Source organism: Cynocephalus volans, chromosome 9, assembly GCF_027409185.1.
Source record: "Cynocephalus volans isolate mCynVol1 chromosome 9, mCynVol1.pri, whole genome shotgun sequence".
Taxonomy (NCBI): Eukaryota; Metazoa; Chordata; class Mammalia; order Dermoptera; family Cynocephalidae; genus Cynocephalus; species Cynocephalus volans.
Genome location: NC_084468.1, coordinates 22,906,765 through 22,933,639, shown reverse-complemented (window position 1 = coordinate 22,933,639; position 26,875 = coordinate 22,906,765). Strand labels below are relative to the sequence as shown.

The 26,875-nt window shown below is 36.3% G+C and overlaps 1 protein-coding gene across 2 annotated transcripts in view; it reads right to left on the bottom strand.

Moving 5' to 3' along the window:
* Nucleotides 1-386: 386 nt before the first annotated feature.
* The window catches only part of RBPJ (recombination signal binding protein for immunoglobulin kappa J region), a 97,886-nt gene continuing 71,397 nt past the window's right edge, over nt 387-26,875 (bottom strand). For both annotated transcript variants that reach the window (XM_063107849.1, XM_063107850.1), the window contains exons 4-11: nt 22,664-22,829; nt 15,153-15,327; nt 12,389-12,526; nt 12,124-12,236; nt 6,580-6,720; nt 5,344-5,499; nt 4,875-4,978; nt 387-4,698 (exon numbers count right to left, since the gene is read on the bottom strand). In XM_063107849.1, the coding sequence (XP_062963919.1) occupies nt 4,383-4,698; nt 4,875-4,978; nt 5,344-5,499; nt 6,580-6,720; nt 12,124-12,236; nt 12,389-12,526; nt 15,153-15,327; nt 22,664-22,829 (1,309 nt within the window). In that variant the 3' untranslated portion in view covers nt 387-4,382. The remainder of the gene's footprint in view (nt 4,699-4,874; nt 4,979-5,343; nt 5,500-6,579; nt 6,721-12,123; nt 12,237-12,388; nt 12,527-15,152; nt 15,328-22,663; nt 22,830-26,875) is intronic.

The following is a 26,875-nucleotide window of genomic DNA, read 5'->3' as shown; positions in this document are numbered from 1 at the left end:
AAAAACTGAACATGTTATGATTTTAAAACTACGTAATTCCCCCTTTAGAATTGTTTCCGTATTAAACAAAATTTGGCCCCATTTCTTAAAAGCCCACCGAAAAGCACAAACTTTTTGTTCTTTTATATACCATACCAAATGACAACCTTATATTGAAAAAGCAAGCTGTTGCTAAATAATACTCTCCAATTTTGTTGAGATCAGCATTGAACAATCTGAAATTGGGAGATACACACCTTCAGTGACAAATCCCATTTCCCCATTAACATGGGAGAGAGAAAAAAAGACTCTCTCTTTTAAAGCACTACATAGTTTAAAAGGAAATTAAATTAGCACAGCAATATTTTGATGTCATGTAGATGGCAAGGTAAGATGGTAATTACACAAACTATAATACAGAATTTAATTTTGTCTTTATGAAGTATTCTGAAATCAACAACAATAATACATGTATCAGGCACATCCAACAAAAGACTTACAATGGTTTACATTTCCTTTTTATTTATTCTTTGAAACTGCCCATATTGCAGGTTTTTTCATGGATGAAATATGGAACTGAGCAGATTCTCTTTTTCTACAAAATTATGGTATAAACTTGCTCAATTTTCTATCTTATTGCTAATAAACCTTACAGGCGCACAGTTTGTAAAATAAACCCCTTAAGGACTGAATGCATAGAGCATGCTGCAAGGTACAAGAAATAAGCTAAAAATGAGCATATAAACCTACATCTGGACCAACACAGTACTGAATGCTGGCAAACATTTATCACAACACAGGGAAAAATTAATGAAAGGAGATACAGTTCAGTCCTGAAAGGGTTAAATAGAAACCCTAATATATTATTGTTTCTAACCATCCATCCCACATTACAGTGCTTAAAAACGAAGTCAAAAGTCTGGCACAGAAAATTACACACATTTGTTCAGTACTCATCAGAAACACAGCTGCTTTTGAAATCAAAGTAAGTAACTTGGTTAATAATTGAAAAGCATTTTGTTTCAAGAAGGAAACCCCCTGCCCCTACGGATTTTCTGGTTAACATGACCAGTTAGGTTAGTTCTCAAAAACGGTGTTGGAAATTTTCTGTGAGGGCACAGATGGTACCAGTTTCATTAAAAACACAAACAAAAAACCTAACCAGTTATGATTGCAAATAAGTCTGTGCAGTAGGAGTGACGAATATTTCACTAATTAATTCATATATGAAGATGCCTTTAGTTGCCATGGTTTAAGAAAAATCAGCAGCAGGTTAAATATTATACTAGTGTTCAACTCTAAAATCATTCAAAATATAAAGGGCATTCATTCTACATTTAAAGTCTTTAGCTTGCCTTTCCAACCTATGTGATAAATTCAATGGAACTCATAAAAATATATTGGATCACAGGCTCAGCTTCTATGCATACTTTTAGAAACTGCATAGAATCATGAGAGCATAAGATATTCTTCCAAAACAGAATTTTTAAAAAATAAAACATACTATACTTTAACTGTAGTATTCACCATTCTAAGAAGAGAGTCTTTATTAGGGTAAATGACCAGCATCTCTAGTTATGCCATCACTTGGGGAGGGAAATATTCTACTACAACTGGAGGACAAAGCTCCTATAAATTATATAGTGAAAATGATTCACAAATCCATGAAAATATTTTTTAAAGCAGCCGACAAAAGAACTACTGATAAACAATAGGCTACAACAGACATATCATTTCAATCTTCAGTCTGTGGTATAAGAATGGCATAAAATAAGTGGGGAAAATGCCTGTGTAAGTACATTCTTGAACTTAAAAAAAAAAAAAAAAACAGGAAAAGGGTTTACAATCTAATATTTCAATTATCATATTTCGAAGAACCAAAGAACCAAAATAAGATATAAACTTTAAAAAAGCATTAATAAAGCCATGAACTTGAAAAATTATTTCGAGCTGCAAAGCTGGGTAAGGAATAGTTAAGCATCTCATTTGTTATCAATTTAATATGATTTCTTAACTAAATACCAAACTCGGGAAGTAGAGGAAATTTGTGGCCTGTTAAAAGTAAAGCAGCACTGAAAACATGTCCATGCTCTGAACAAAAAGCACTGTGTAATGACTACTTCCACAACTCAACAGAAAAAAGAATAAATACTATTCAGAAATAAGCAAGTTTGTGAGTAAAAGCCCATGAACAGTTACAACCAAAAAAGATAAGGCCACAATGAGTTCTGCCCTCAATCACTGAAACAGATTTAAGGTATGAGGCAGGATTAGTTTACAAGAGAGAAATGAGTGACTGGAGCAGATTTAAAGAGAAAAGGCTACATACAGTATAACACAGCGGGAGGTGGGGGTGATTAAAAAGGCTTCCAGTAAGAAAAAAATGCAATAACTTTGCTTTAACCACTTAACATGTTTTACAAATGACTTTCCCCTTAAAAACTGAGGAAAAGGCAATTTAAAGATATTAGGAATACTATTTACAGTGGCACAGTCTGAGCAAAAGAGTGATGAAGAGAGCAAAGCTGAAAAAAAATGCTACTAATAATGATTTTTCAAAAGTCTATTAATGGAAACTTTTTCAAAATAGCCAAGGACACCAGAAAGACAATGTTCTGTATGGAAGTACTGTATGAAGTTAGTTTTGCATTCATAAGGTACTTGTGGCTCCGGTTTGATGGGACAGTAAAAGCTTACCACAATCTAGAGGTAGTTTTTACTCTAAGAAGGATGATTGTATTACCAGACAGTGTCCTATAACATTACACATGTGGTTCCTGTACTAACTACTGCCCAATAAGTCTACTGCAATTTCTAAGAAACCAAACAAAGGCATCACTAAAGTGCAGGAATGGAAGGAAGCAGTGTAAAACTGGCAAGATCTGCATGCAAGGCCAACACACAACCCTGAATGCAACCAAATCTTAACCGAAAGGAAAATAAATGTTTTCTGAGTAGGAGACATCTGTGGAGATGTTCAGTACTCAAGAAGGGAAGACAAAAAAAAGCAGAGAGAAATGAAAACATAAGTTACATTTGCATTTTTATAATCTTACTGTTTCTAAAGTACTGTCTTCCAGCTATTTTATTTGATCTTCTAATAAAAGCATCTTATGTTTTAAGATTACAATGATGTTCTGGTCTAGGCTACCCCGAAAATGAAATAAAATATAAGGAAAGATAATAAAGCATGCTTTTACTGAGATTTTCCTCATTCCAGCATAAAGGGACCATCTACCAACTGGTAGCAATACTTCTCATGATATTCGTTATGATTTGCCAACAAGGCAGAAAACACCCTGCTGAATGAAATCACTGGGAACATTCCAAGTTCAAAATAAAATGTTTAAGTTACACATAATACAAGCTATGTACAAGATTATGAGGGGGAGAAAAATCTGAACAAATCCTGGAGCACACAGATGTATTTATGTATGGGAAAAGGGGAGAGAACACTTCAAATACCAACATGTTCTGCGCCATAAACTCATTAATGACTTAAATGGCCACACTGAATTTCAGGTAAATGTTAGAACCTCTTGGATTACCATTATAAATACATTTAAAAAAGAAAAAAAAACAAAAACACAGAAATAACTACCAACAGTGTCTGAGAATAGAGACTAAGTTAACGTACATCGCATGTATTGCAGGCAAGGCAGAGGCATTTTTTTAAAGCTTTTGCACAGACTTCATATAATCTTAAAAAAGAAAAAATGCAGGCCTTTACAAGATTTGACTTGCTGAAATCAAAACAATTTTGACTCATGAAAAGTCATAAGACTTCAGCTTAAAAAAAAAAAAAGTTCCAGCCTTAGACCAAAAAAACCTGGAAGAGTATGGGAATTAGATTAAACAAGCATGGTCAGGCTTGGAACCTGAATGTACTTTAGAGAAAAAACTCAAAGCGGGGTGGGGAGGAGAACAACCTATTTGGTAACAACGTGTACTATATACGGTGAAATAAAAAAGGTATGGTGAAAATGTACCTTTTACACTAAAGCTTATACAAGTTCCTTGGTCCATAAAAACTATGTTAGATCTGTGTATTCTAGTTTGCTTAACTTTTATTCCAGCCACATATCTATTTTTTGCCCATTTAAACAAAACCAAACAAAAACTAGCCAACCAACCAACCAACCAAACAAAAAGCTGAAAAACTCTATTTCCAATAGTTTGTACATTTTGGTGGGGTTTTTTGTTTGTTTTACTGTGGCTTCTGCATTTCAAATCAGCACTTGCAGGTAATGGTGTTTTTGAATAGTATCACCTGGTACAAAAAGTTTTCCCAAGAAACCACAAAAGATTGTTCGGGTTTTTTTCCTCTTTCCTTTTTTTTTTTTTTTTTTTTGTCAACTTTTTGCCGCACTCAAGTCAGTTAAGTCCTAGCAAAAAGACGGTAGTTAGGACACCACTGTTGCTGTAGATGATGTGACACTGGTTGAATTTGTGCTGGCATTTGTGTAACTTCCCTCGCTGTTTGTGTTTGATTCATTAGGGGGCACTTGGCTTGAATTGGCTCGAAGGATTGCTCCCGCTGCACTGCAATGTGGCCGTGGCCCTGGTTCTGGTGTGTAGGTAAAGGTAAGACTGGTGGAATAAATGATTCCATCATTACGGACCAAAGTTACTGGAACCTGGACTGGCTGCCGGACCCATCTCCAACCTTCTCGGAATGCAGAAATGTCTGGGACAACACAGAGCATACTCTCCCCACATCTGAGGAGGAAAAAAAAAAAAAAAAAAATCACTTAAAAGCACGTTAGAAAAACCAAGACACATTTTAGAAATGAGAGTTAAAACAAGATTGCTTAATACATTACAATTAATGTCAGAAAAGAATCTCATGCACACCCCTCACAACCTCTGGATGATGAAAACAGTTTATCAAGTACCTGTACATAGTTTCAGCTTCTACATCCCCAAACCATACTCGTAAATTTGGAGTGAAATTCTGTCCTGTAAGTTCGAGCATTGCTACGTCCCCACCACCATTCAACTGCAATTCACAGAAAATCACAACATTAAGAAAACTTTTCATTATTCATTTGAGTACACAATTTAAATTCTCATTCAACTTTCATTTGTGAAAAAATCGGTAATTAAAATACTTCTTTTAATGGCATAATTTAAAAGCTAGCTAGAAACATTTCAAGGTAACATACAAGTAGGTTTAAATTTAAATTATCTTGCATGTATGTTCCCTCCCCTCCTATTTTCACTTTTTATCAATAAATGAATAACAAACTCCCCAAATCACAAGATTTTGAGAAAAATCGAAATCACTATGAAATAAAATTATGCCCAGTCATAGCTGAGTACAGTTGCAAAGAGTTAAAAGCCAACTTGTGACAGTGGTCTCACCTGAAGACTTTCTACGACAGGCACAGGGGTGACTGGGGCAAGGACAGGGCCCATTCCCTCGTAAAATGTATACTCTGCCTTATCTGTGCTAATGATTGTCCAGGAAGCTCCATCATTTATCATCTCTTTATTTGGTTCTTTTGGGCATGGAGTGGCCTTATGAAGAAAGAATGTTTAGAAACTGAGTTTTATACACATTGGTATAAAGAGAATTTTACCAAAGCAACACTCATAGACTGAAGTTAACAAGAAGAGAATTTGGCAAAAAGCTTTACACTTCTTAAAGCATAGTGCTTTACCTAAATAAACACAAATAAAATATTAATATGGAAACCCTACAGTTTTTTTTATAATACAAAATATATACATATTTTAATAATACAAAATATTTCAGTGACATATTAAGTAACTAATAATAACTTTCAGAATAACCATTAAAAGTTCACCAGTGCTGGTACAATTTCATTAATAAAAGATCAGTATCTGTGATGTAAACGGTTATCTAAAACTCTTTCAGGGCTCCTGAGAGAAAGAATGGGAGCCCCTCATGCTTACGGAACACCTAGAAGCTTACGTACTTTCAGCAGAAGGGAACCAAGATCTTAAGTGGCAACTCCCTCTCCCCAACACCTTAACATACCTAGACCTGGGGCACAGCACACCCACCAGTATGTGCGGACATTGCTCTGCAACAGGAGTTTACAAAAGAGTTCCACATGAAACTACAACTATCCTATTAAAGAATCTGCCCATGTCACAAATGTCCTCATGAAAGCCTTCTGAGTAAATGTAGTTAAAAATTAGCTTTTGAAGTAAGTCATCATTAATATCTTGGGAGATCCCAATGTAAATCTGATGACAATGTGAACCCTCCCCCAGAAAAATGCTTTGCCTATACACAGTATTTACAGACAATTTCAGAGGATTCAATGAATACTGAAAATCTATTTTTGGATATCCTGAGGGGCTCTTTATTCCTCAGATTAAGAACCCTGGAACTAGATTTTAACTATTTCTCTGAGACCATTTTTACAGTTTTGAGTTCTTCCCTGAGGAAGGATCACCAGCATGTCTGAGAACCATGTATGTTAAGGACCCTTGGATCTGAGATAAATATCTGAATACAGCTTCATGTATTTGGATACAACTAAGAGCAAATGAGAACTTCATGTTCTGGTAAGCTACTAACCTAAGAGCTTGTACATTTTAGATTTCACTGGTAATTTTAAAACATACCTGAAATTGAATTATTCTTTCTTGAGAAAGGCACAAGTACATTCTTTCTGTATCCTTAAGGTAAAATGCACATTTATGAAGTTGTGATACAGGATCATCTGCATCCAGTAATGCGGTCTGCTTATCAACTTTCCTAATTATCTATATTTCAACAATTAGAAAATAAAAGGTCACTCCCATATGAAAAGAGTTTTCATTTGTACAGTGTCAAGAGTACAAAGCATATGCTATATAATAATACATCACAGTTATTTGTTCTATACCTACATATATGAAAACATTTACAAACAATAAGGCTAGGAATAAAAAATACTTTTAGACTGCAAGCATGTTGGAATGTGAAAATTGTTACTCTCTTCCGTGAACATCTAAAAAAAAAATCAGGCAGGTGTTTGTTTTCTACATCAGTGCTTTTCAAACATAATGTCCAAACAAATCATCTGGGGTTTTTGTTAAAAATAAAGGTTCTTATCCAGCAGGGCTCAGGTGTGGGCTGATATTCTGCATTTCTAACATATTCCCAGGTGATGTTAATGATGCTGGTCTATAAACCATATTTTGAGTAGCAAGTTCTGATGATCTTTCCAATAATATACAATGATAAATATTCCAACATCAAAGGGAAAAATCTCTAGAAGGCTACAGTGGATATGGGCTAGTCAGTGCAGACATTTTATATCTACATAATAATACATTAACCAATATTTACATATTTAAAAACAAAATAAATAATTTTTCAGATTAGGAAACAGGCTCAGAGAGGTCAAGTAAGTTGCTCAAAATCACCAGGTTAATAGGTGAAGAACCAGAATTGATCCCATGGCTGGCTGGCTGCCCAGCCTGACCTTTTCCCATTACACTGTATAATCTTATCATCCAAATAGTCCACAAAATACATATGGACATCTGAAAGATAAAACCTTTTATGACCTTAACACACACAAAGTGATGGAGTTTGGATATGTTGTCCCCTCCAAAACTCATGTGGAAATTTGATCTCCAATGCGGCAGTGTTGGAAACTGATTGAGTCATGGGGGCAGATCCCTCATGAATGGATTAATGCTCTCCCTGGGGGAGGGGGATTAATGAGTGAGTTCTCACTCTATTAGTTCCCACGAGAGCTCGTTGCTTAAAAAGACTCTGGCACCTGCTGTAACTATCACTCATCTTAAAATCACAAGCAAAGAAAATGCTTCCTTGACTACATCTCCCTCTCCCTCCCTCTCAATGCCCATTTCTCTGTTCCCCTTTGTAGCAAACACTTCTTCCTCACCATCCAATCTCCTGTACTCTCTCCAGTCTTTTTCTCAAAGACTCCACTATTGTCAAGGCCACCAAGGACTTCCAAAGAGATGAATCTCATGGCACTTCTCTGTCCTCATCTTACTCCACTTTCTCAGAAGCATCTGACAAAGGCATTCTCTTTTCAGGGCTATACCTGCTCTAAATGACCTTTAGAGACCCAGAGTCGAGTCCTTAGACTTCTTTTCCTCTCTTTATAATCTATAGTCTCTATGCTATTTAGAAGTTGACAACTCCCAAGTTTATATATCCAGCCTTATCTTCTCTCCTGCACTTAACTTGTATATTTAACTACTTATTCAACATTTCCACTTACAATGTCTAAAGGGCACCTCAAGCTTAATATACCAAAAACAGAATTTCGAATTTCCTCCTAAACTTGATCCTTCCCCACCTCACAGTTCAGTAAACGGCACCACCATTCACTCAATCCAAAAACCTTGGAGTCATCATTGACACCCTGCTTTCTCTCATACCCAACCATTCCCATCTGTCAGCAAATTCTGTCAGGTCCACTTCCAAACAAATCAGTCACCTCTCATCACCTCACCACTACAATCCTAGTCTAAGATGCCGTCAACTCTTGCCCAACCACCTGTCTCTCTGCTTCCACCACCACATCCCTATGCTCTCTTCTTCAAATAGCAGCCAGTATTATCCTTCTAAACATAAATCAGCCATCATTCTCTGTTTATAACCTGCCAGTTGCCTTCTATCATAAACAGATAATATAAAGTCCTTACCCTAGATACAGAGAGGGACCCTACAAGATCTTGCCCAGGGCTAACCTTGCAGCTTCATTTCCTGCTACTTGCCTGCTCTAACTACACTGGTTTCCTTACCAGTCCTCACACATAACCTGTCTTAAATTCTTCTGTACTAGTCCTGTCTGCCTGAAATGGTCCTCACTCAGTTAGTGGTTTCTTGACTTCATTTTGGCCTCTGTTCATATATCACCACTTCCAAAAGACTTCCCTGCCCTCTCTGAGCACTCCCCGAGTTCTCTATCCTTTCATACTGTTTTAATTTGTCTTCTCATCGCTATACAAACCTTTTAATACACTATATGGGTATTTCTTTAGCTGTTTTTTGTCTATCTCCCTACCAACACATAAGTTCCATTATTAGGAGAGTAACTGTCTTGCTCACCACTTTATCTCCAGCACCTAGGCCGTGTATGGCACACAGGTGCTCAGGATTTTCTGTAGAAAGCATGCACACATGCACAAATGTAATGCTCTGCTACACAATCCTCAAAAGCAACTCCTCACAGATCTTTGAGTGGATTAAGTAAACCAATATATGTAATAGTGCTTAGAACAGTGCTATTAATATTATGCAATATTACTGGCTTTTACAACTTGATTCATGCCTCACTTATACTCAAAAATCATTTTTCTTCAGCTAAGCCACAACTGCATAAAGCTCCAGTCTTTAAAGTTAACATTCCTTGTATTTACACATTTTTAGCTCTGCAGTTTATTAGTCAGAATATTTGTCACGCACTAACACCAGTAATTTTTAAGTTTAAAAGGGAGACACCATGCTTTTATCAATTATAGCTTCTAAAGATAGTCAGTGAGACTAATTAACCTCAAGCAAAATGCTTCAAATCAATGCTAAAATCTTAAAGCTGTATGTAAAATCAACAAGGTTTTGCTTTTACAGAAATAACTGATTTTTTTAAATGATGTTAAGCCTAAAGCTTCCTGTAAGTCTATAGCACACACTTATATGTCTCCACCACATTTGAGTCATGATTTGTCTGCAGAACTGTGATTTGTGTACCGTTTTTCTCCACTACCTAGTAATAATAAACACATTGAGAATGTGGGCCATGTTTAGTTTGTTTTTTAGTCCCCACAATAGTTCTTTGGACACAAACACTGCTGAATGACCTAGCACTCTCACCAATAAAGAAAGCAAAGATGTCCAAAGATGGCACCAAAAACTTGTTTTGATGTTTTCTAATTATTAAGAAAAGGAAGAAAAAAATGTGAGAAAATAGAAAGTACAAACACATTAAAACTTAAACTACATGTGTGATGTGGACTGTACATTCAAAAAACATCAGGGGTTATTCGAGCCAGCTCGCGCTCTCACGCATGCGCTCTTTCTCTCTCTCTCTCTCTCTCCTCTAAGCTGGTTTTGTAGATTGTTGGTACAGTATTCACCAGACTTCTGAAGTTAAGTGGTTACCCTACAGGAAACATACCTTATTCATATTCCTAGCCCTGTACCTGATAAATGCCCAGTAAATGTTGTCTAGGTTTATGTTACTGGGTTGTTCACCAAATGAGAGTGATGTACTTTCTATACGATACAATGGATAGTGGTTATTAGCGTAATTTAATCACATCGATGAAACCTTAGGAGTAGAGGTATAATGAAGACATAACAAATATTAGAAGCCCCCACCTATGGAGTATCTGACAGTCTTGATGAGTACATGGTGTATATGGCTGATAGGTTTCTTCCTAGATGTGCAGAGACTGTGCCTGTTTTGAGAACACCCTAAGAAAACACTTTTCTTTAGGATATTTATCCTATTGAAACTTGGTTTTGGAGGGATAGTGTTTTCCAAGCAAAGATCTCCAATGAGGCTAGTATTCCAGAAAGCATTAAAAGCAAGTTTTGGTAATAAGGTAGGATTATCCTTTTTATGAAAGCTACAGAGTATCACCTTTGTTGAAAACTGTGTGTAAATGGAGGTCGGGGGTGGAGGGTAGGAAGTAATGTAGATTTCTAAAGCCTATCTATGATTTTGAGGAAATCAGTCAGAATTCCTCAGTCATGGAACCTCTAGAAAGTTGTATTTATCAGCATGTTAATGATGTATTGCAACTTTTTCTAATAACTTTCTAATTTTTTTATTGCAACATTTTGAATAACCACAACACAGTTTTGTTTGTAAAAAGTTCAATTAAAGATGACTTTCAAGTAAGTCAGACTATTGGTACTTTACACGAAACTAAGTGTAAACACTATTTTAAGATTTTGGTCTATCTTCTAAGTGGTCCACATGAAAGTTATTGCTGATCAGAGGCATAAGGCTCTGAAACTCTGTTTCTGTAGCACAAGCATTTAATACCACCAAAGCAAATCATCATCAACCTTGGAAGAGAGCGACGCATAATAAATGAGAAGAACTGAGTAGACGATGATTTGGTTTTTTTTGTTTGCTTCCGTCTTTCCGTTTTCTACACCCTTCCTTTACCCCTTTTACTGTAATTTATTTTTCCAGTTTCAAGGTTTTATAGATTAGTATTACTACACTTCATATTTTTAGCTTATTAAATTGGGAAATAAAATCATCTTGGACAACCATGACACAGAAGAAAACAAAACAAAGACTAAAAACAAAGAAATGATGCATTTACTTACACAACTGTAGATCAAACTAGTCTCTGCTGAAATAGCCCCAGAAAATATTACACCAAGAAGACAAATATAAAGCATGCTCATTAAAAGTAATGCTAAATGTTCTTCCACTTGTCCAACATCACCCCACCCCCCACCAACCTGACCTTGAATCATCAAACTTACTCCTAAATCCTCTTCATCTTTAATATACCTGAATTGTATTGTCTCAGAAAAGGAGAGGGAAAAATTGGGGAGGGGGGAGGTTGGAGTTATAAGCGACTTTTGTTTTCATTTTACTAGGAAAAGCAGCTTTTATAGTTTTAAGATATTCTAGTGAACAAAAAGCCCTAAATCCTACATCTTTCTCTCAGAGTAAGACGTATTAATTTTATTTAATTTTTAATAAATCTATCTTCTTGTGGAAAAGAAATCTAATAAAAATAATGCTAATATTTTTAAAGTAATAAGAATTTCTATTCTTCCGAAAACTTAGTCCTACATTGGGATATAAGAAGTACTACAAAATATGAATAAAGTATATCTGCATTAGTACAGAAAAGCTCATAATGTCCAGTGCCCTCTATTAAATGTGTTTACATATACAACCAAAAAGAAAATTGCCACTAAAATTTATTAGAAATAGTGTAACAGTAAGCGACTATGAATGCACTTGTAAAAATTGGCTAATTGCCTTAAAGCATATCTGAAATAAGGTAGGGTATAATTGTCAATTATAAACAGCAATTATAAACTGACATACCTACTTAAGTTAAAAAGCATAAAACTGAAGTGCACTGCTACATTTGAATGTTGTGACTTGCCTGTTTTAAGAAATAATTTTTAATTCACATATCACAAAAGCAGAAGTAGAACCATACCAATCTCGGGAGTGCCATGCCAGTAACTGAGCACACAAGTTTCACTGTTTGTCCATAATGGATGTAGCCATCTCGCACTGTGAATTCTTCTCCTTCTGATTCATCATCATCCACTGCAGTGGGTGGAAAGAGAGATCAAATCATCAACTTTTAGAATTCATTATCTGCTTAGGAAAATGACAAAATTTAATATATCCATATATATCATTAAAAGAATGCAACAATTTTACACTAAAAACATAAAATTGTACATTTTTATACTCACAGAGATGAATGTAAAATGCTCCCCATTGCTGTGAACTGGCATGGAAATTACCTCCTTCTACATGCAAGTACCTGGTACTAACAGTCTGAGATCGAAGTCGATTAAACAGAGCCACCTTTGTTCCTGAGGCAATGCATACTGCAAACAAAAAACAACTCCTATTTATGTGATTGGGGCAGTGGGGAGGGGGGCAAGAAGAGACTTTTGCTTGGCAGGTTATGATTATTTTTTATCATAATTTAACGACAGATTCTGATGATAAATATTTTAATCTTTCAATAAAGTACAAATGATACCAAAAAATAAGACCAAGGTAAGTCTTACGAATAACATCGAGCTAATGATATAAAATATGTCCATAAAAGTCATTTTAAAATGAGACCTACACAGTATGTTTAATGTATTGCTATTCATTAGAGGGGAAATTATTTTAAAAATAATATATGTCCAACAGTAGGAACTTGATTAAATAAATTATATATATATATATACACACACACACACACACACATATATATATGTATATTTTGGGGGGTGGGCAGGGACATGTGATTGCATGTGTTATTCCATGTGCTTGCATCAATCCTATAGTATACATAGAAAAAAATCTAGAAGGGTGTTTACCAATGTCAATAGCAACTGCCTTATCATATTGTGATTTCAGAGAATTTTGCTTTCTTCTAAATACCTTAATGTATTGAATCGCGTGAAAAATTGTTGGGAAAAAAAAAAAACCACATCTACGTAAGCAAGAAAATATTCTGAAAGTGAAATATATTCTCTGCCATCAAGAAACAAATATTCAATACAAATACAAGGTTAAGAGGTTAAATAAAACCCTTTAATTTGAATTGGAAATAGCCTGAATTTAGGACATCATATGCTTCCTGGTGCACAAGAGCACATCAGCACCTATGAAGTAGGCCTTATCCTTCAGCAACAAAAAAAGAACCAAAGAAAAACAAACTAAATCTGATCAAGCTTCAGATTAACTACTGACAAAGATTCTCCCCTTGACCAAAACCTTAGGCTTCTTTGAGCATTCTTTTCAATGACTCTTCATCCTCGGGCCTGTTTTGGTCTGCTTAGCACAGCTGTAACAAGAATCCTGCTAAGTCATCCCCCCATCGTTGATATATGATCAACTTGGCCTGCCCTTAGCAGGAATCATGTTAAGTCAGTTCAGCAAGAATTCCCCTACCCCTGATGTCTCTTCTTAGTGATTTTCCATCCATTGACCCCTGCACTCTGTTCCTTGGCTATAAATCCTCACTTGTTTTCGTTGTATTTCAGAATTGACCTTGGTTCTATACTTAAGTTTAGACTAACAACAGCAGAACTTACTATAATCAATCTTAACATGACAAAAAATAAAATAACCACAAATTATATGATTTCTAATCCAATGGAAATCAATGTATAGAGGACCAGCTAATTCTGAAAGTCTTTAGGTCTAACCACCAGTTCATGGAGAATATGAGACAGAGAAATATGTGATCAGACAAATGCAGAATATGAAAATTTCACAGGAAAAATGACTCAGTTTCTTCAACAAATAAATGACACAGGAAAAAAATTTTTTTAAGGTGGGAGCAGGAGAGAAGAAACCATTATAGATTAAAATAAATGGACCATAGGGATGGCCAGTTAGCTCAGCTGGATAGAGCGCAGCCTTATAACACCAAGGTCACGGTTTCAGATCCCCAAAACAGCCAGCCGCAAAATAAATAAATAGATAAATAAATAGATGAATAAATAAATAAACGGACCCTGTTTGGATACAAGGGTTTTTTTTGTTTTGGGGGGGCTTTTTTGGGTCCAGGTTTGAACAAACCAACTGTAAAAAGACATGCTGAAACTATATGATAAATCTGTACATGGAATGGATATTAGATGGCATTTAAGAACTACTATCTACTTTGTTGGAAGTAATAATGCTTAAAAAGAAAACTTTTGTTGCAGTCGTTAGTCATGATTGCAAAAATTTTGGTTGAAAGGACAGGATACTTGAGATTTACATTAGGATACTGCAGCAGTTGGAAGAGGAAGACATGTTGGTGGTAATGAAGATAATGAGAATTGGTAAAACCCACTGAGGCCAGGTGGATGCTTATACTATACTGCTTTCTCCATTCTACATAAATTTGCAAGTTTTCATAATAAAAAGTTAAATTCAGAAAAGAAAAAAAAAGTGTGTGGGCTGAAATGTATAATTCAAACAGACAGTATATATCTTTGGTAGTCTAAAAATCTGCTGAAGAGACAGCAGTCTCCGCCAAAGACATCAGCTTAAAAGTTTTGTTTAGGTTCTCAGGATGGTTTTCCAAAGCCCATTTGATATAATAACAATGTATTTCACAGGGGTGCTTTTGATATTCTAGGTGGATCAATTCTTTGTGGAATGGAAACTACCTGGGCATTGCAGAACACTTAGCATCACTTGCCCAAGACTGCCAATGCCAACAGCACCCCCTTCAGTCACTGAGACAACAGAAGGAAAAAAACTCCCCATTTTCCCAAATGCCCCTGGGGAGAGCAGGAAGGAACCAGTTCTGACTGAGGACCACTTCATTAAACCAGGTTCCCGCACATTTTCAATTAAAAAAAGGGGAGGGGAGGGGGACGACACAATAAAGAGGGCCACAAAAATATTAGTAAAGAATGAATTAGTTCTTGGAAAAACAATTCTTAATTTAAAAAATAGCTTGTGTCTTATTAACTCGTGGTGGGAGTTGAGGACAAAAGAAAACTCAAGTATACATACAGTCAGCATTTTTCAATGACTGTTTCTTTTTGGAAGGTTTGGAGATGACTTTTATCCGCTTGCTGAGGAACACACCAATGTCATCACTGTTGCCATAGAACATCTTTACAGACAACATGAAGTGCTTCCTTTTGTCTGAATCAGATATGTACAATGTTTTGGCCGTGCAATAGTTCTGTGAAAGAAAAGGAAAGTTTTAATAGTACCAAAACACTGTTGGTTATGCAGCCACAACCCAGAATGGCCGTGGCTAGGTTTAATCAGGTTTAAATAATTCCAATGGACAGCTGATAAAAACCAACTGTAAAAATTACCGAAGCTGATCTCTGAAGAGAAAGTACAAAATCTTCCTTTATCAAGTCTACATAATACAAATACTGTGATCCATTTTACCCTGTTAAAAAGATCGTTTGAAAAAATACTCTTTTCTTGTTTTACGTAGCTCTACATCTGTTTCACAGAATAATCACTCAATGTTACAGCAGTAATTTTTAAAATAGAATTTTTACAGTTAAAAATATCGATGATTATTTTTCTGCAAAGAAAATATATAAATAAGGCTATCAGAATTCAACAGAATTATGTAAAAGATTTTAGCAGTTGTCCTTCCGAAATAGTGCACACAATATTTTTCTTTATATAGCTGATCTGGAGCCACTTATCAGTCTGAGGAAAACAATGTTAGTCTAAACTGGATGATTATAATATATCAAAGCACAAAGACATTATATGAGTATACACTAAAAAAAATTTTAAAAAGGAGTAACTTTGCCCAAAGTGACCATTCATATTTTATCATCAAAAGAACTGAATTTAAAGGTGCTAGAGAAAATGCTCAAGGCAATATGTCTATTTTACCAGAATATAAATTCTGATAACTGAAAAGATAGTGTCAAAGAGTTATAACACTTGACAAACAGCAAAGACACTTAGAAATGCTATTACTTTAATTATACAAGGGGTCTTCAAAAAGTTAATGGAAGGATTCTTATCTTTCAATTCTATTTTTCCACAAAATGTCTTAAGTTCCCTCATATATGACAATTCTAAAATCTTTCCTATTCCCCTCATCTCTGTGAGTTAAGGAGGGGACTAAATTATTGACCTCCTTTACCAGATAGGGTAAATGATGCTCAAACACACAGAAAGTATCTAAAATATCTGAATTATATTTTTTGAAAGATCAACACTCCACTTTAAAATTAGGCTAAGCAAATTTCTTCAACTATCTTGCTATGTGTTCCTTTCAAAGAGCAGAGCAAATGTGACTTAAGAAATAGCTAATGTGTTCTAGATTTTTACCTTTAAAATTTTACTCATAGCCTTAGTAACACACAAAAATACTGCAATAGTTTATTTCATTTCTCAATAGCAAAGTTATATAAAAAAATTTAGGTGCCATCTTGAATATTCTACACTCAAGTTTTCATAAATTCAAAAGTTTGGAAAAAGCTTTAGGAGGGTTGGCTTTGCAGAAGACAGAATAAGATAAAGCTAATATAGTAATACAAAAAATAAAAACAACAATACTGTGTGGTCAAATAGCTTTTTTCACCCAAGGATCTCCAAAGCATTCAGAAATCGCATCTGTGAGCTGATGTGTGGGTCCACCATACTTTTAAAAATGACAGCACTGAAGGTCAAATTAAGCCTAAACAATGTAACTGCTCTTTAACATAAGATGAGTCCTATAAAAATGGGTATCGATATGCTAGAACAGGCTGGCCAGTTAGCTCAGTTGCTTAGAGTGCAGTGTTGTAACACCAAGGCCAGGGGCTCGGATCCTCATACTGCTAGCTCTGCCCCCCCCCCCACCACCAAAATAAACACACACACTCTCACTCTCTCTAAAGCACATAGTCACAGGAAGCAAAAATGAGATGTGTATCTATATGAAAGGAACTGCATTCTAATGAGAAAGCTTGATGCTGGGACCATTTAAAGTGTTAGCATTAATGAATATGACCTATATATTGGCAAAGAGAAAATACTGAACTCTAGCATAAGTAACAGATTGGCAAACAAAAAAGGGAAAAAAGAGCAGAGAAGGTTGGATCCATAAGACCTATACACAAAGGACTTTATTTTGTTTAGATACAGTCAGCCTTCCATACTCGCAGATTCAACCAACCACAGATCAAAAGTATTCAGAAATTATAAAACAATAAAAAATAACAATACGCATATAATGTGATCAAGATATAAACCTTTGTTGTTTGAAGCCCCCCATATTTTAAAAATACAAAAATAAAAAATAATACAAATTTTAAAAATGATGCAGTATAACAACTATTTGCATTGTATTAGGTATATAAGTAATCTAGAGAAGATTTCAAGAATATGAGAGGAGGTGCAAAGACTATAGCAAATACTTTGCCATTTTATACAAGGGACTTGAGCATCTTTAGATTTTGGTATACATGGAGGTCCTAGAACGGATCCCTCACAGATGCCTATAGATATCTGTATATCTCCTTGCAAAGAAAAGAAATACATCCTTGATTACAGTGAGTAGTTTGAATCTACAAAAATCAAACCTAAGAGAATTTTAGTGGAAATATTGTTTTAGAAAAACTATAAGGCCACTGACCACAAACTACTCAAATTCCATAAAAGAAAAAAGTCACTAGTAATACCAAACAAACCAACCAATGTCTTTACTGCTTGACTTTCCCAGCATAGAAAATATTAAGACTTTAAGAAAATAAGAAAATTAAAATTAAAATTACATTTGTTTTGCCATACTAAAAGGCTTACTTAGCTAATGGAATTCTAGAACAGGAAATGGCATATAATAATCTCTCTAGAAGTAATTAACGTAATTTAACTTAAAAACAACTCTTTGAAGACAAGATCTTTAGGCAATAAAAACAATGTGCTGAAAAAAAAAAAACAGATCTAATGCTGCAAAAATATTATAGAAATATTTGAATTACAGGAACAAAACAATGCTAGCAAGAGTATGCAATATTAAAAATATGAAAAATACAAGTGTGCTAATCAGGGAAGTAGTCCTTGTTGCATAGCTTACCCAGTCGTGACTACATAAAATGCAAAATTGAGGAAAAAATATTTAACAAATTAAAAACATTAAAAACATTATTAACTCTCAGATCCAAAATTACCAACACGCAATCAAATGTCATGACCATGCACTTAAAAAGGCTAAATATACTAGAATTTTGTTGCAATAAATACATAAAATAAGTATAAACAACTAAATAATGAAAAATAATATCTCATATTTCAATAATGACTAGTTGTACTGTTCAATGAACAGACTACTGAAAGAAAATAATACTACCTTACTTAAACAGAAGTTAAGTGAGACAGACAGGAGCAAAGTGCCTTTCTGAAGCTCAGCATCCCACTGCTCAGGACACCTTTGCCCACCTGGCCCCAAGCCATGTTCTTATACGATCATGCTCCAAGCACACGATTACATTGTTCTTCTGCCTGGAATGCCTTCTACTGACTTTCAACCAGTCTTAACTTTAATTAGACTTCTACAATAGCATTTTTCATTAAAATTAAATAATAACATATAATTTAGGCTTACAGACACTATATCGCCCTATTAGTAGGTATTTTAAATACTAGTTAAATGCTCAAGCTCTCTCTCAGGTATTCTCTTCCTCTTCTGCCAATTTCTAGGCCTTTGGGATAGAGCAGAAGGATACAAGTTGAAGAAAGATATAATGGCAGACAGCAGGAGGATCTCCGTGCTGAGGCAGCTCCTAAGGGTATAGAATTTCAATACAGCACTACTAAGCCACGGTGATGGGAAAGGCAAGCAGTGGTGCTACTGGCTGGTCAGTTTGGTATTACCTCGCATGAAATCACTGGAAGCTGGACTGGTTAAAGCAAGTAATGAATTTTGATTAAAACAGTTCTACCCACTGATAGCTAGAATCCTTCGCTTCTTGCTAACATCTGATCTACTCATTCATTGTACTGAATGTCTAGATGTGCAGCTTGCAAGCATATAACTCTGAGACTTTCTATACAACAGAGAAACAGATGAAACATGGCTAAGATTTATTAGATCAAACCACCACTTAAATATATTCTTTACTTTAGCTAGAGGGTCATAATTTAAAAATAGCTTTACTGTTATATTTTCTTTTAGGATGAAACAACCTTTATTATGATAAGTACTATCCCAAACCTAATTTAAGATAGTCAACAAGCCTTACTGATAAAAACTATAAAGATACTGATGGAGTCTGGATGTGTTGTCCCCTCCAAAACTCATGTGGAAATCTGTTCCCCAATGTGGCAGTGTTGGAGGCTGGTTGAGTCATGGGGGCAGATCCCTCATGAATGGATTAATGCTCTCCCTGGGGGAGGGGGTATTAATGAGTGAGTTCTTGCTCTATTAGTTCCCGCGAGAGCTCGTTGCTTAAAAAGACCCTAGCACCTTCTCTTCCTCTCTAGCTTCCTCTCGCCATGTGATCTGCTTATACCCGCTGGCTGCCTGCCACTTTCCGCCATGAGTAGAAGCAGCCTGAGGCCCACGCCAGATGCAGCTGTCCCAGAATCTTAAGCCAGATAAACCTCTTTCCTTTATAAATTACCCAGTCTCAGGTGTTTCTGTTATAGCAACACAAAACAGACTAAAACAGAAAACTGGTACTGACAGTGGGGTGTTGCTATACAGATACCTGAAAATGTGGATGCATCTTTGGAGCTGGGTAATGGGCAAAGGTTGGAGGAATTTGGAGGACGGAGAAGAAGAGAAAAAGATGAGGGAAAGTTTGGAATGTCTTAGAGACTTATGTGGTGGCGAGCAGAATGCTGATAGAAATGTGGACAGTAAAGGCCATGCGGATGATGAGGTCTCAGATAGAAATGAGGAACTTGTTGGGAATTGGACAAAAGATCTCCCTTGCTACACCCCAGCAAGGAACTTGTCTGCATTGTGTCCACGCCCTCAGACTCTGTGGAAGTTGGAACGTAAAAGTTGTGAACCAGAGTATCTGGCGGAAGAAATTTCCAAGCAGCAAATCATTAAGGACACTGCATGGTTATTTCTAACAACCTATGCTGAGTTATGGCGGCAAAATCATGATGTAAAGCCTCAATTTAAAAGGGAATCGGAGCATAAAGATTTGGAAAATATGCAGCCTGGCCGGCCATGTGGTAGAGAAGTGGACAGATGGAGAAAAATGCAAGGGTGAAGCAGATAAACTGGTTGCTAAAGACATTATCTTGGTGGTGAGGCAGCCAGACGCTAATAGGGAGACAATGAGAGGAAAGCCCTGCAAGCATTTCAGAAGTCTGGAAGGGTGCCCCACCCATCACAGGCCCTGAAGTCTAGAAGCACTGAGTTGCTGTGCTGGGTATCCTGCTCCCTGCATCCCAACTGCTCTGGCTGGAGTGGCCCCAAGTGTGGTTCCAGCAGCAGCCCTGGAGAGTAGAGACCTGAAATTTTGGTAGCATCTATATTGTGTTAAGTCTGCTGGCCAGCAGGCCCTGAGAGCAGTGGAGGCGTGGCAGCCTCCACCCAGATTCCAGAGGATGTATGGAAAAGCCTGGGGGTCCAGGCAGAGACCTGCCGCAGGGGCAGAGCCACCGCAGAGGACTTCTACTAGAGCAATGCTCAGCGGGAAAGTGGGGTTGGAGCCCCCACAGAGAGCCCCCACCAGGGAACTATCTAGTAGAGCCAAGGCAGCGGGGCTACCTCCAAAACCCTGGAACTGCAGGGCCACTGGTAACACGCAACACAGGCCTGGAAAAGCTGCAGGCACCAGCGCAGCCCAATGGACTGTGCCTGGCAGAGATGGGGGAGCAAGGCTGCCTGAGGCTCTGGGGGCCCAGATGCCCAATTGTGCCCAGGATGCAGGACTGGGAGTCAAAGAACATTATTTTGGAGCTTTAAGACATAATGTCTGCCCTGCTGGGTTTTGGACTTGTTTGGGGCCTGTTTTTCCTTTCTTTTGGCCTACTCCTCCCTTTTGGAATGGGAATGTATACCCAATGTCTGTTCCACCATTGCATCTTGGCAATAGATAAATTTGGTTTTGTTTTTCAGGTTCACAGCTGGAAGGATTTTTGCTTTTGGTCTCAGATGAGACTTTGGACTTTTAAGTTGGAGCTGGAGCAAGCTAAGACTTTTGGGACTGTTGGGACAAAATGATTGTATTTTGTATGTGAGAGGGACATGAGTTTTGGGGGGTCAGGGGCAGAATGATGGAGTTTGGATGTGTTGTCCCCTCCAAAACTCATGTGGAAATTTGATCTCCAATGTGGCAGTGTTGGAAACTGATTGAGTCATGGGAGTGGATCCTTCATGAATGGATTAATGCTCTCCCTGGGGGAGGGGGGATTAATGAGTGAGTTCTCGCTCTATTAGTTCCTGCGAGAGCTCGTTGCTTAAAAAGACCCTGACACCTTCTCTCTCTCTTGCTTCCTCTCACCGTGTGATCTGTTTGTACCTCCCAGCTGCTTGCCGCTTTCCGCCATGAGTAGAAGCAGCCTGAGGCCCACGTCAGATGCAGCTGTCCCAGAATCATAAGCCAGATAAACCTCTGTTCTTTATAAATTACCCAGTCTCAGGTGTTTCTGTTATAGCAACACAAAATGGACTAAAACAAGATACAAATGGCATATAAACACCCAAATCTAAAGGAGGCTGATATTACGGCTTCTTAATATTCACTATCTATAAATTGACTAATATTGAATTTGAGAGCACAAATTTCCTATTTCACTATCCTCAACACTACCCTCCAAGCCCTATCCCTAATGCCAAATATAACCCAGCAAACACTAAGGTATACAACAAAGATTTATCAAATAAGGAAATAGCATTTTATGCACTATTTTAAAAGACATTCATGTAGACATTGAGATAACTAAAATTTTCCAAATTTTAATATCAAGGGAAAATAAAATAAAACCTAAGTTAATAAATAACTATTTTTCAATACTATAGATTGATAATGACTGCTTTCTAAATTCATAAAATTCAATTAGTTGATAAATTTCTTTCCTTAGCAAATTAATTGAAGAAAATCCCCCTAAAATTTTAAGTAAAGCCAATTATGCTTGTACTTGTCTATAAATAGTTCTGCTGCACAATGATGTTAAGTAAATGTTTACGATTTTTATAACCCAGGTAATTGCTTCTAGAATTTGTCTATATCACTGCTTCTAGTATAAGACTAAGATTAAGAGAGCAGTGTAAAACATTACTGAACAATGTATTTTCATTGATATTTGAGTGTTACACCCCTCTCAGGGAGAAGATGAGCACTTAGCCTCCTAAATTTATTACAGGCTTCTAATAGAAAGCTTACTGCAGGCCACTTTTAGATGTCAACAGCATTAGCTCCATAAATCCTAACTAGACCATAGCTATCTGGGAGGAGTATTCCTAGTTCTGATTTATATATTCAAGAAATTGTTACCAATAGCCATTAAAAAAAGTCACCACCACAAAAATGAATATGAAAACTACACTCTGGTACCATGGTGCCCATTATGGAGAACAAGCAGTCTCAATTTACCTTTCCTTCCAAGTTCAGCTGCTGCATTTCTTGGTCACTATTTCCTATTCCAATAAATGCACATGGTTGGGACTCTTGTTCAGAACAACCATCTCGTTCCATTTGTTCTTTTTTTTTCTTCCATCCACTGCCCATAAGATACACACATGGAGGAGGGCAAAAAAACCTGAATAATAATAGGGAAAAAACCAAAAACACAAAGCAATTACATTCAAGAAAGCATTCCTTTTCTTGAACATGAATACAAAATCATACTGAAATACAGAATTGGCTTCTAGTGATAAAATTTCAGCGAAAGCTTTTGTAACACAAATAATCATGTCTACAAGACAGAAATGATTTCCACAAAGACTACATTTGTTCAGGTAAAATACTGGGAGTTATACATTCAGTTACATATTCAGTTAGATTAGATACTTTTTAGAGCAGAGAACTTCTCTTTGAATTTTCACATAGCTCAGAGTTCTGAACTACTGGAGTTCAACAAATCCAGTGTACTCTAAGATGTTACTAAACACAATAAACTACCACAAAATCTGCGGTTACTAATTAAGGTCTACTCAAAATGATACAATTATTGATTAATTATTAATGACACTATTGTTATGAATATTACACTTCGCTTAATTTGGTAATTAGCCTGGAAAATAGCATTAGAGTAAAGCCCCAAGTAAAAACTTTCAAAATACTAATAAAGCTAAGTAAAAGTCAAAGCAAAATGGATCACCAGATTATGAGCTCTGCAGGAGCAATGCTGTGTTTAACATATCTTACACCCTGAACACCTGGTGCACTGTAGATAACTGTGAGAAATATCTTATGCTGAAAGAACAATACACTGTATTCTTTCAACTCATAGACTACCAACAGGTTTGTCTTGTTAGTTGCCAAAAAGCACCCTCACAAATTCTTCCCACCTACGATGACTTCCTTATAAACTTCTCTTTACCAATTAAAAAATTATCTGTTTCAAAGCCTCACTCAAGCCCCATATTTTACATAGTTCAGACCATCAATCCTATCCTCAAGGAAGGTATAATTTGCTCAAGTATACACGGTGACTTGTGTATACTTTAAAACATTCATGCCATGTCTCTCCAAGGGGCCTGAAAACTCAAATACCTACAGTAATATAAATGGGTAAATTGTACACAAGTGTACAATAAATAAGTAGGAATATCACTTAATTACCCAAAGAAGTGGTTCCTTCCCTTCTTTCTTAAAACACACAGCCCTCATTGTAATTCTCATGTTTTTGTATATTTATGAGTATAGGAAAATGTTTTTCAATTTTCTTAATCCCACTGTAAGAAAAACAGAGCTTAAATTCAATTATAATCAGCCACTGGTACATGGTTCTAACAACAAGGAAACAAAAGAAAGTGACAAACATGAATATACACCCACTCACAATCACCTTAATGATGTATGGGCATGTGGGCCTAGTCCTGGTCATATCCTCTAATTGTTTAACAGATGCCTGAAATCAAATTTTACATGAAATCCTATTTTTTAAAATTTGGCAATTAATTTACACTTATTAACAATAGGTGGGCCAACAGTGTGTGGGCTAAAAGAAAAAAACTGTTCATGTGCATGTATGCACACATATACACACATGCACACAGACACCAGCAGGCTGGATTTGGCTTTCAGGCCTTCCTGAAGGCAGTAGTATCTACTCCTTGTTTGCTTCCCCTCTGTGTCTACTATAATATTTACTGAATTGACCCAAAATATATAATAGCACCTACTTTTTGCTCAACCCTAACCAGACTACTTTAAAGGCAATTTACACATAACTAACTAGAAGTGAGCTGTGTGTATTTAATGTTCATTAATTCTCCAAATTATTTATTACATCCCAAGTGTGTACCAGGCACTGGGAACAAGTAGTAAAAACTAAAAAAATCTGACAAAATTCTTGTCCTCATGGAACTTACATTCTAATAGGGGAGACAGACAAAAGATAAATGAGTAAAATAACATATATACTCTGTTAGCTGGTGATAAGCAGTACTGAGGGGAAAAAAATAAAGCAGGGAAGGGGTATTTGAAATGTAGATAACCTGACATAGCCAGAGAAAGCTTCCTTAAGAAGTTGACTCTGAGTCACAACCTGAGGCATGTGGATATGTGGGGCAAGAGTATTTCAGCAGAGGGAAGAGCAGGTGCAAAGGCTCTAAGGTAGAAACACTTCATCAAAACACAAACACACCAGAGTTGCTGGAGAAAAGAGGAGGAGGGGGATCAATAGGAGATGAAGTCAGAGGTAATGGGCAAGTAGACCACATAAGGCCCTAAGGATCAAACTGAGAAGGGAAGCCTCTGGGTATTCTCATATTTATCTAAACCAATAGAAAAGAACAGCTTTCATGCATATATACTCACACTGAGGCCAGGGATATAAAGGTCACAGCCAAGGTAGTGGGCCCAACTCCAGGTCACTCCAAGTTTGGAGGGATGCCTGGATTCACTGGGCTAGTTTTGGAGAAGTTTCAGTTGAAGTGTACACCAGGGATCTTTCTAGCTTCTATTGCTGGGAGTCACCCAATGCTTACCATGGCACAGACTCAAATATCTAGGCTGGCACACTCTCAGGAGGTTGAGAAGGCATCAATTTTGGAAACAAGTCTCCTGTTAGTACTTTAGTGAACACAGACATTAAAACTCCTTAGTAAACTGGTATACCAACTATAAAATTGGAAGAGCTGTGCTTTAGCATAGTATATGAAATACGGTAGGTCAAATCTCAATGAGTTTACACAAAAGGTACTTTTATTTCACAACTAAAAAACCATAAAGAGGGCTAAAATGATAAAAGAATGAGTAATGCTGGTTCTCTCAGAGTATTGTGAAAAAATTCATGAAACTAACAGGGTATAAAATTAGATAGATTGATATAAAATTCTTTACTCAAAACACTGACCTAGGTGCTATCTTGAAAGAGCTTTCCAATCATGTAATAACTGTAAGGAAAATGAAGACTCTCCAATAGCCTCCTCTGGGCTAGCTTTATTTTTCTTATATCAACTCTACAACTATTCAAAACACCGTGATGCAATAAAATGGCAAATCCAATACAATATAAACACTGAGATTATTTCATCCCAATATTGCCACCTCCTAAAAAAACAGTGAATGAATAAAATTTTCATTTCCAAAGACTTAAGCAGTAATACGATAATCAAATAGAAGCATATACACAAAGAAGAAAAAAAAAGGAAGAATACAGACAAAAGAAATTAAAGGGAGCAGCGATAAGAGTAAAAGGCCACCTAATTAACAGAAGCAAGATTAAATTACATCTCTACAACGGTGAGTGAAGCTGATGAATTTTTTAGTTTGGACAGTTGGTCACTATGTACCAAACATTCAGTGAAAAGTTTGACCACTAAGTGGTTAGCTTACAGTTGCTATGAAGAGATATACTATGAAACAATGTCGCCTTTATTTTCTCTTTCTCAGTAGCTCTAAGCAATTATACAAACAATACTTTTCTCTGCCACGCGGTGGCGATATGCACACACTTAAGATTTTATTCATTTCCTATAGTTCAAACAATCGGTCTTTATTTTCAGAGAATGATTCAACAACTTTTTCCTCAAATCTTGAGATGAGGTCTGGAAAACAACTTACAGATTCAAAAAAGGCTTTTTATTCAGCCCGTATAAAAAATAGGTTAGACAAAATCTGAACTCATGCCGTTTACATTATCTGACTACCATTATAGAATCACTGCCCTTGATGATTATTCAGTTCAAAAGTACCCTATTTAGTTTTCTGTTTATGTTTTTTGGGGTTTTTTTGGCTCCTGACCAGTGTGCAGATCCGAACCCTTGACCTGTATAACGTCACACTCTAACCAGCCAGCCCCTAAAACCATTTAGGAACTTTTTTTGCACTACGGTTACTCCAATTTTGTTAAATTTTAGTATGCCTTCAGAATCACAGTCTAATTGTCTAAATGGCTTTACTGTTCACTGTCTCAACAGCATGACTATCATTTCTGCTGAATTATTTCCATCCAGGCAAAGTTGTAAGTTAATATGTCAAATGGCATATTAACATTTCCTCTAGACAAAATAACCTTTTAAAAAGTTTATTTTTTTAAATTGGGAATACATTCTTTCATGAAAAATTAAAACTAACCACTAACATAAATGGGATGTACTGGATATGCTATGAAAATAAGTATAAGTTATTAGGGCA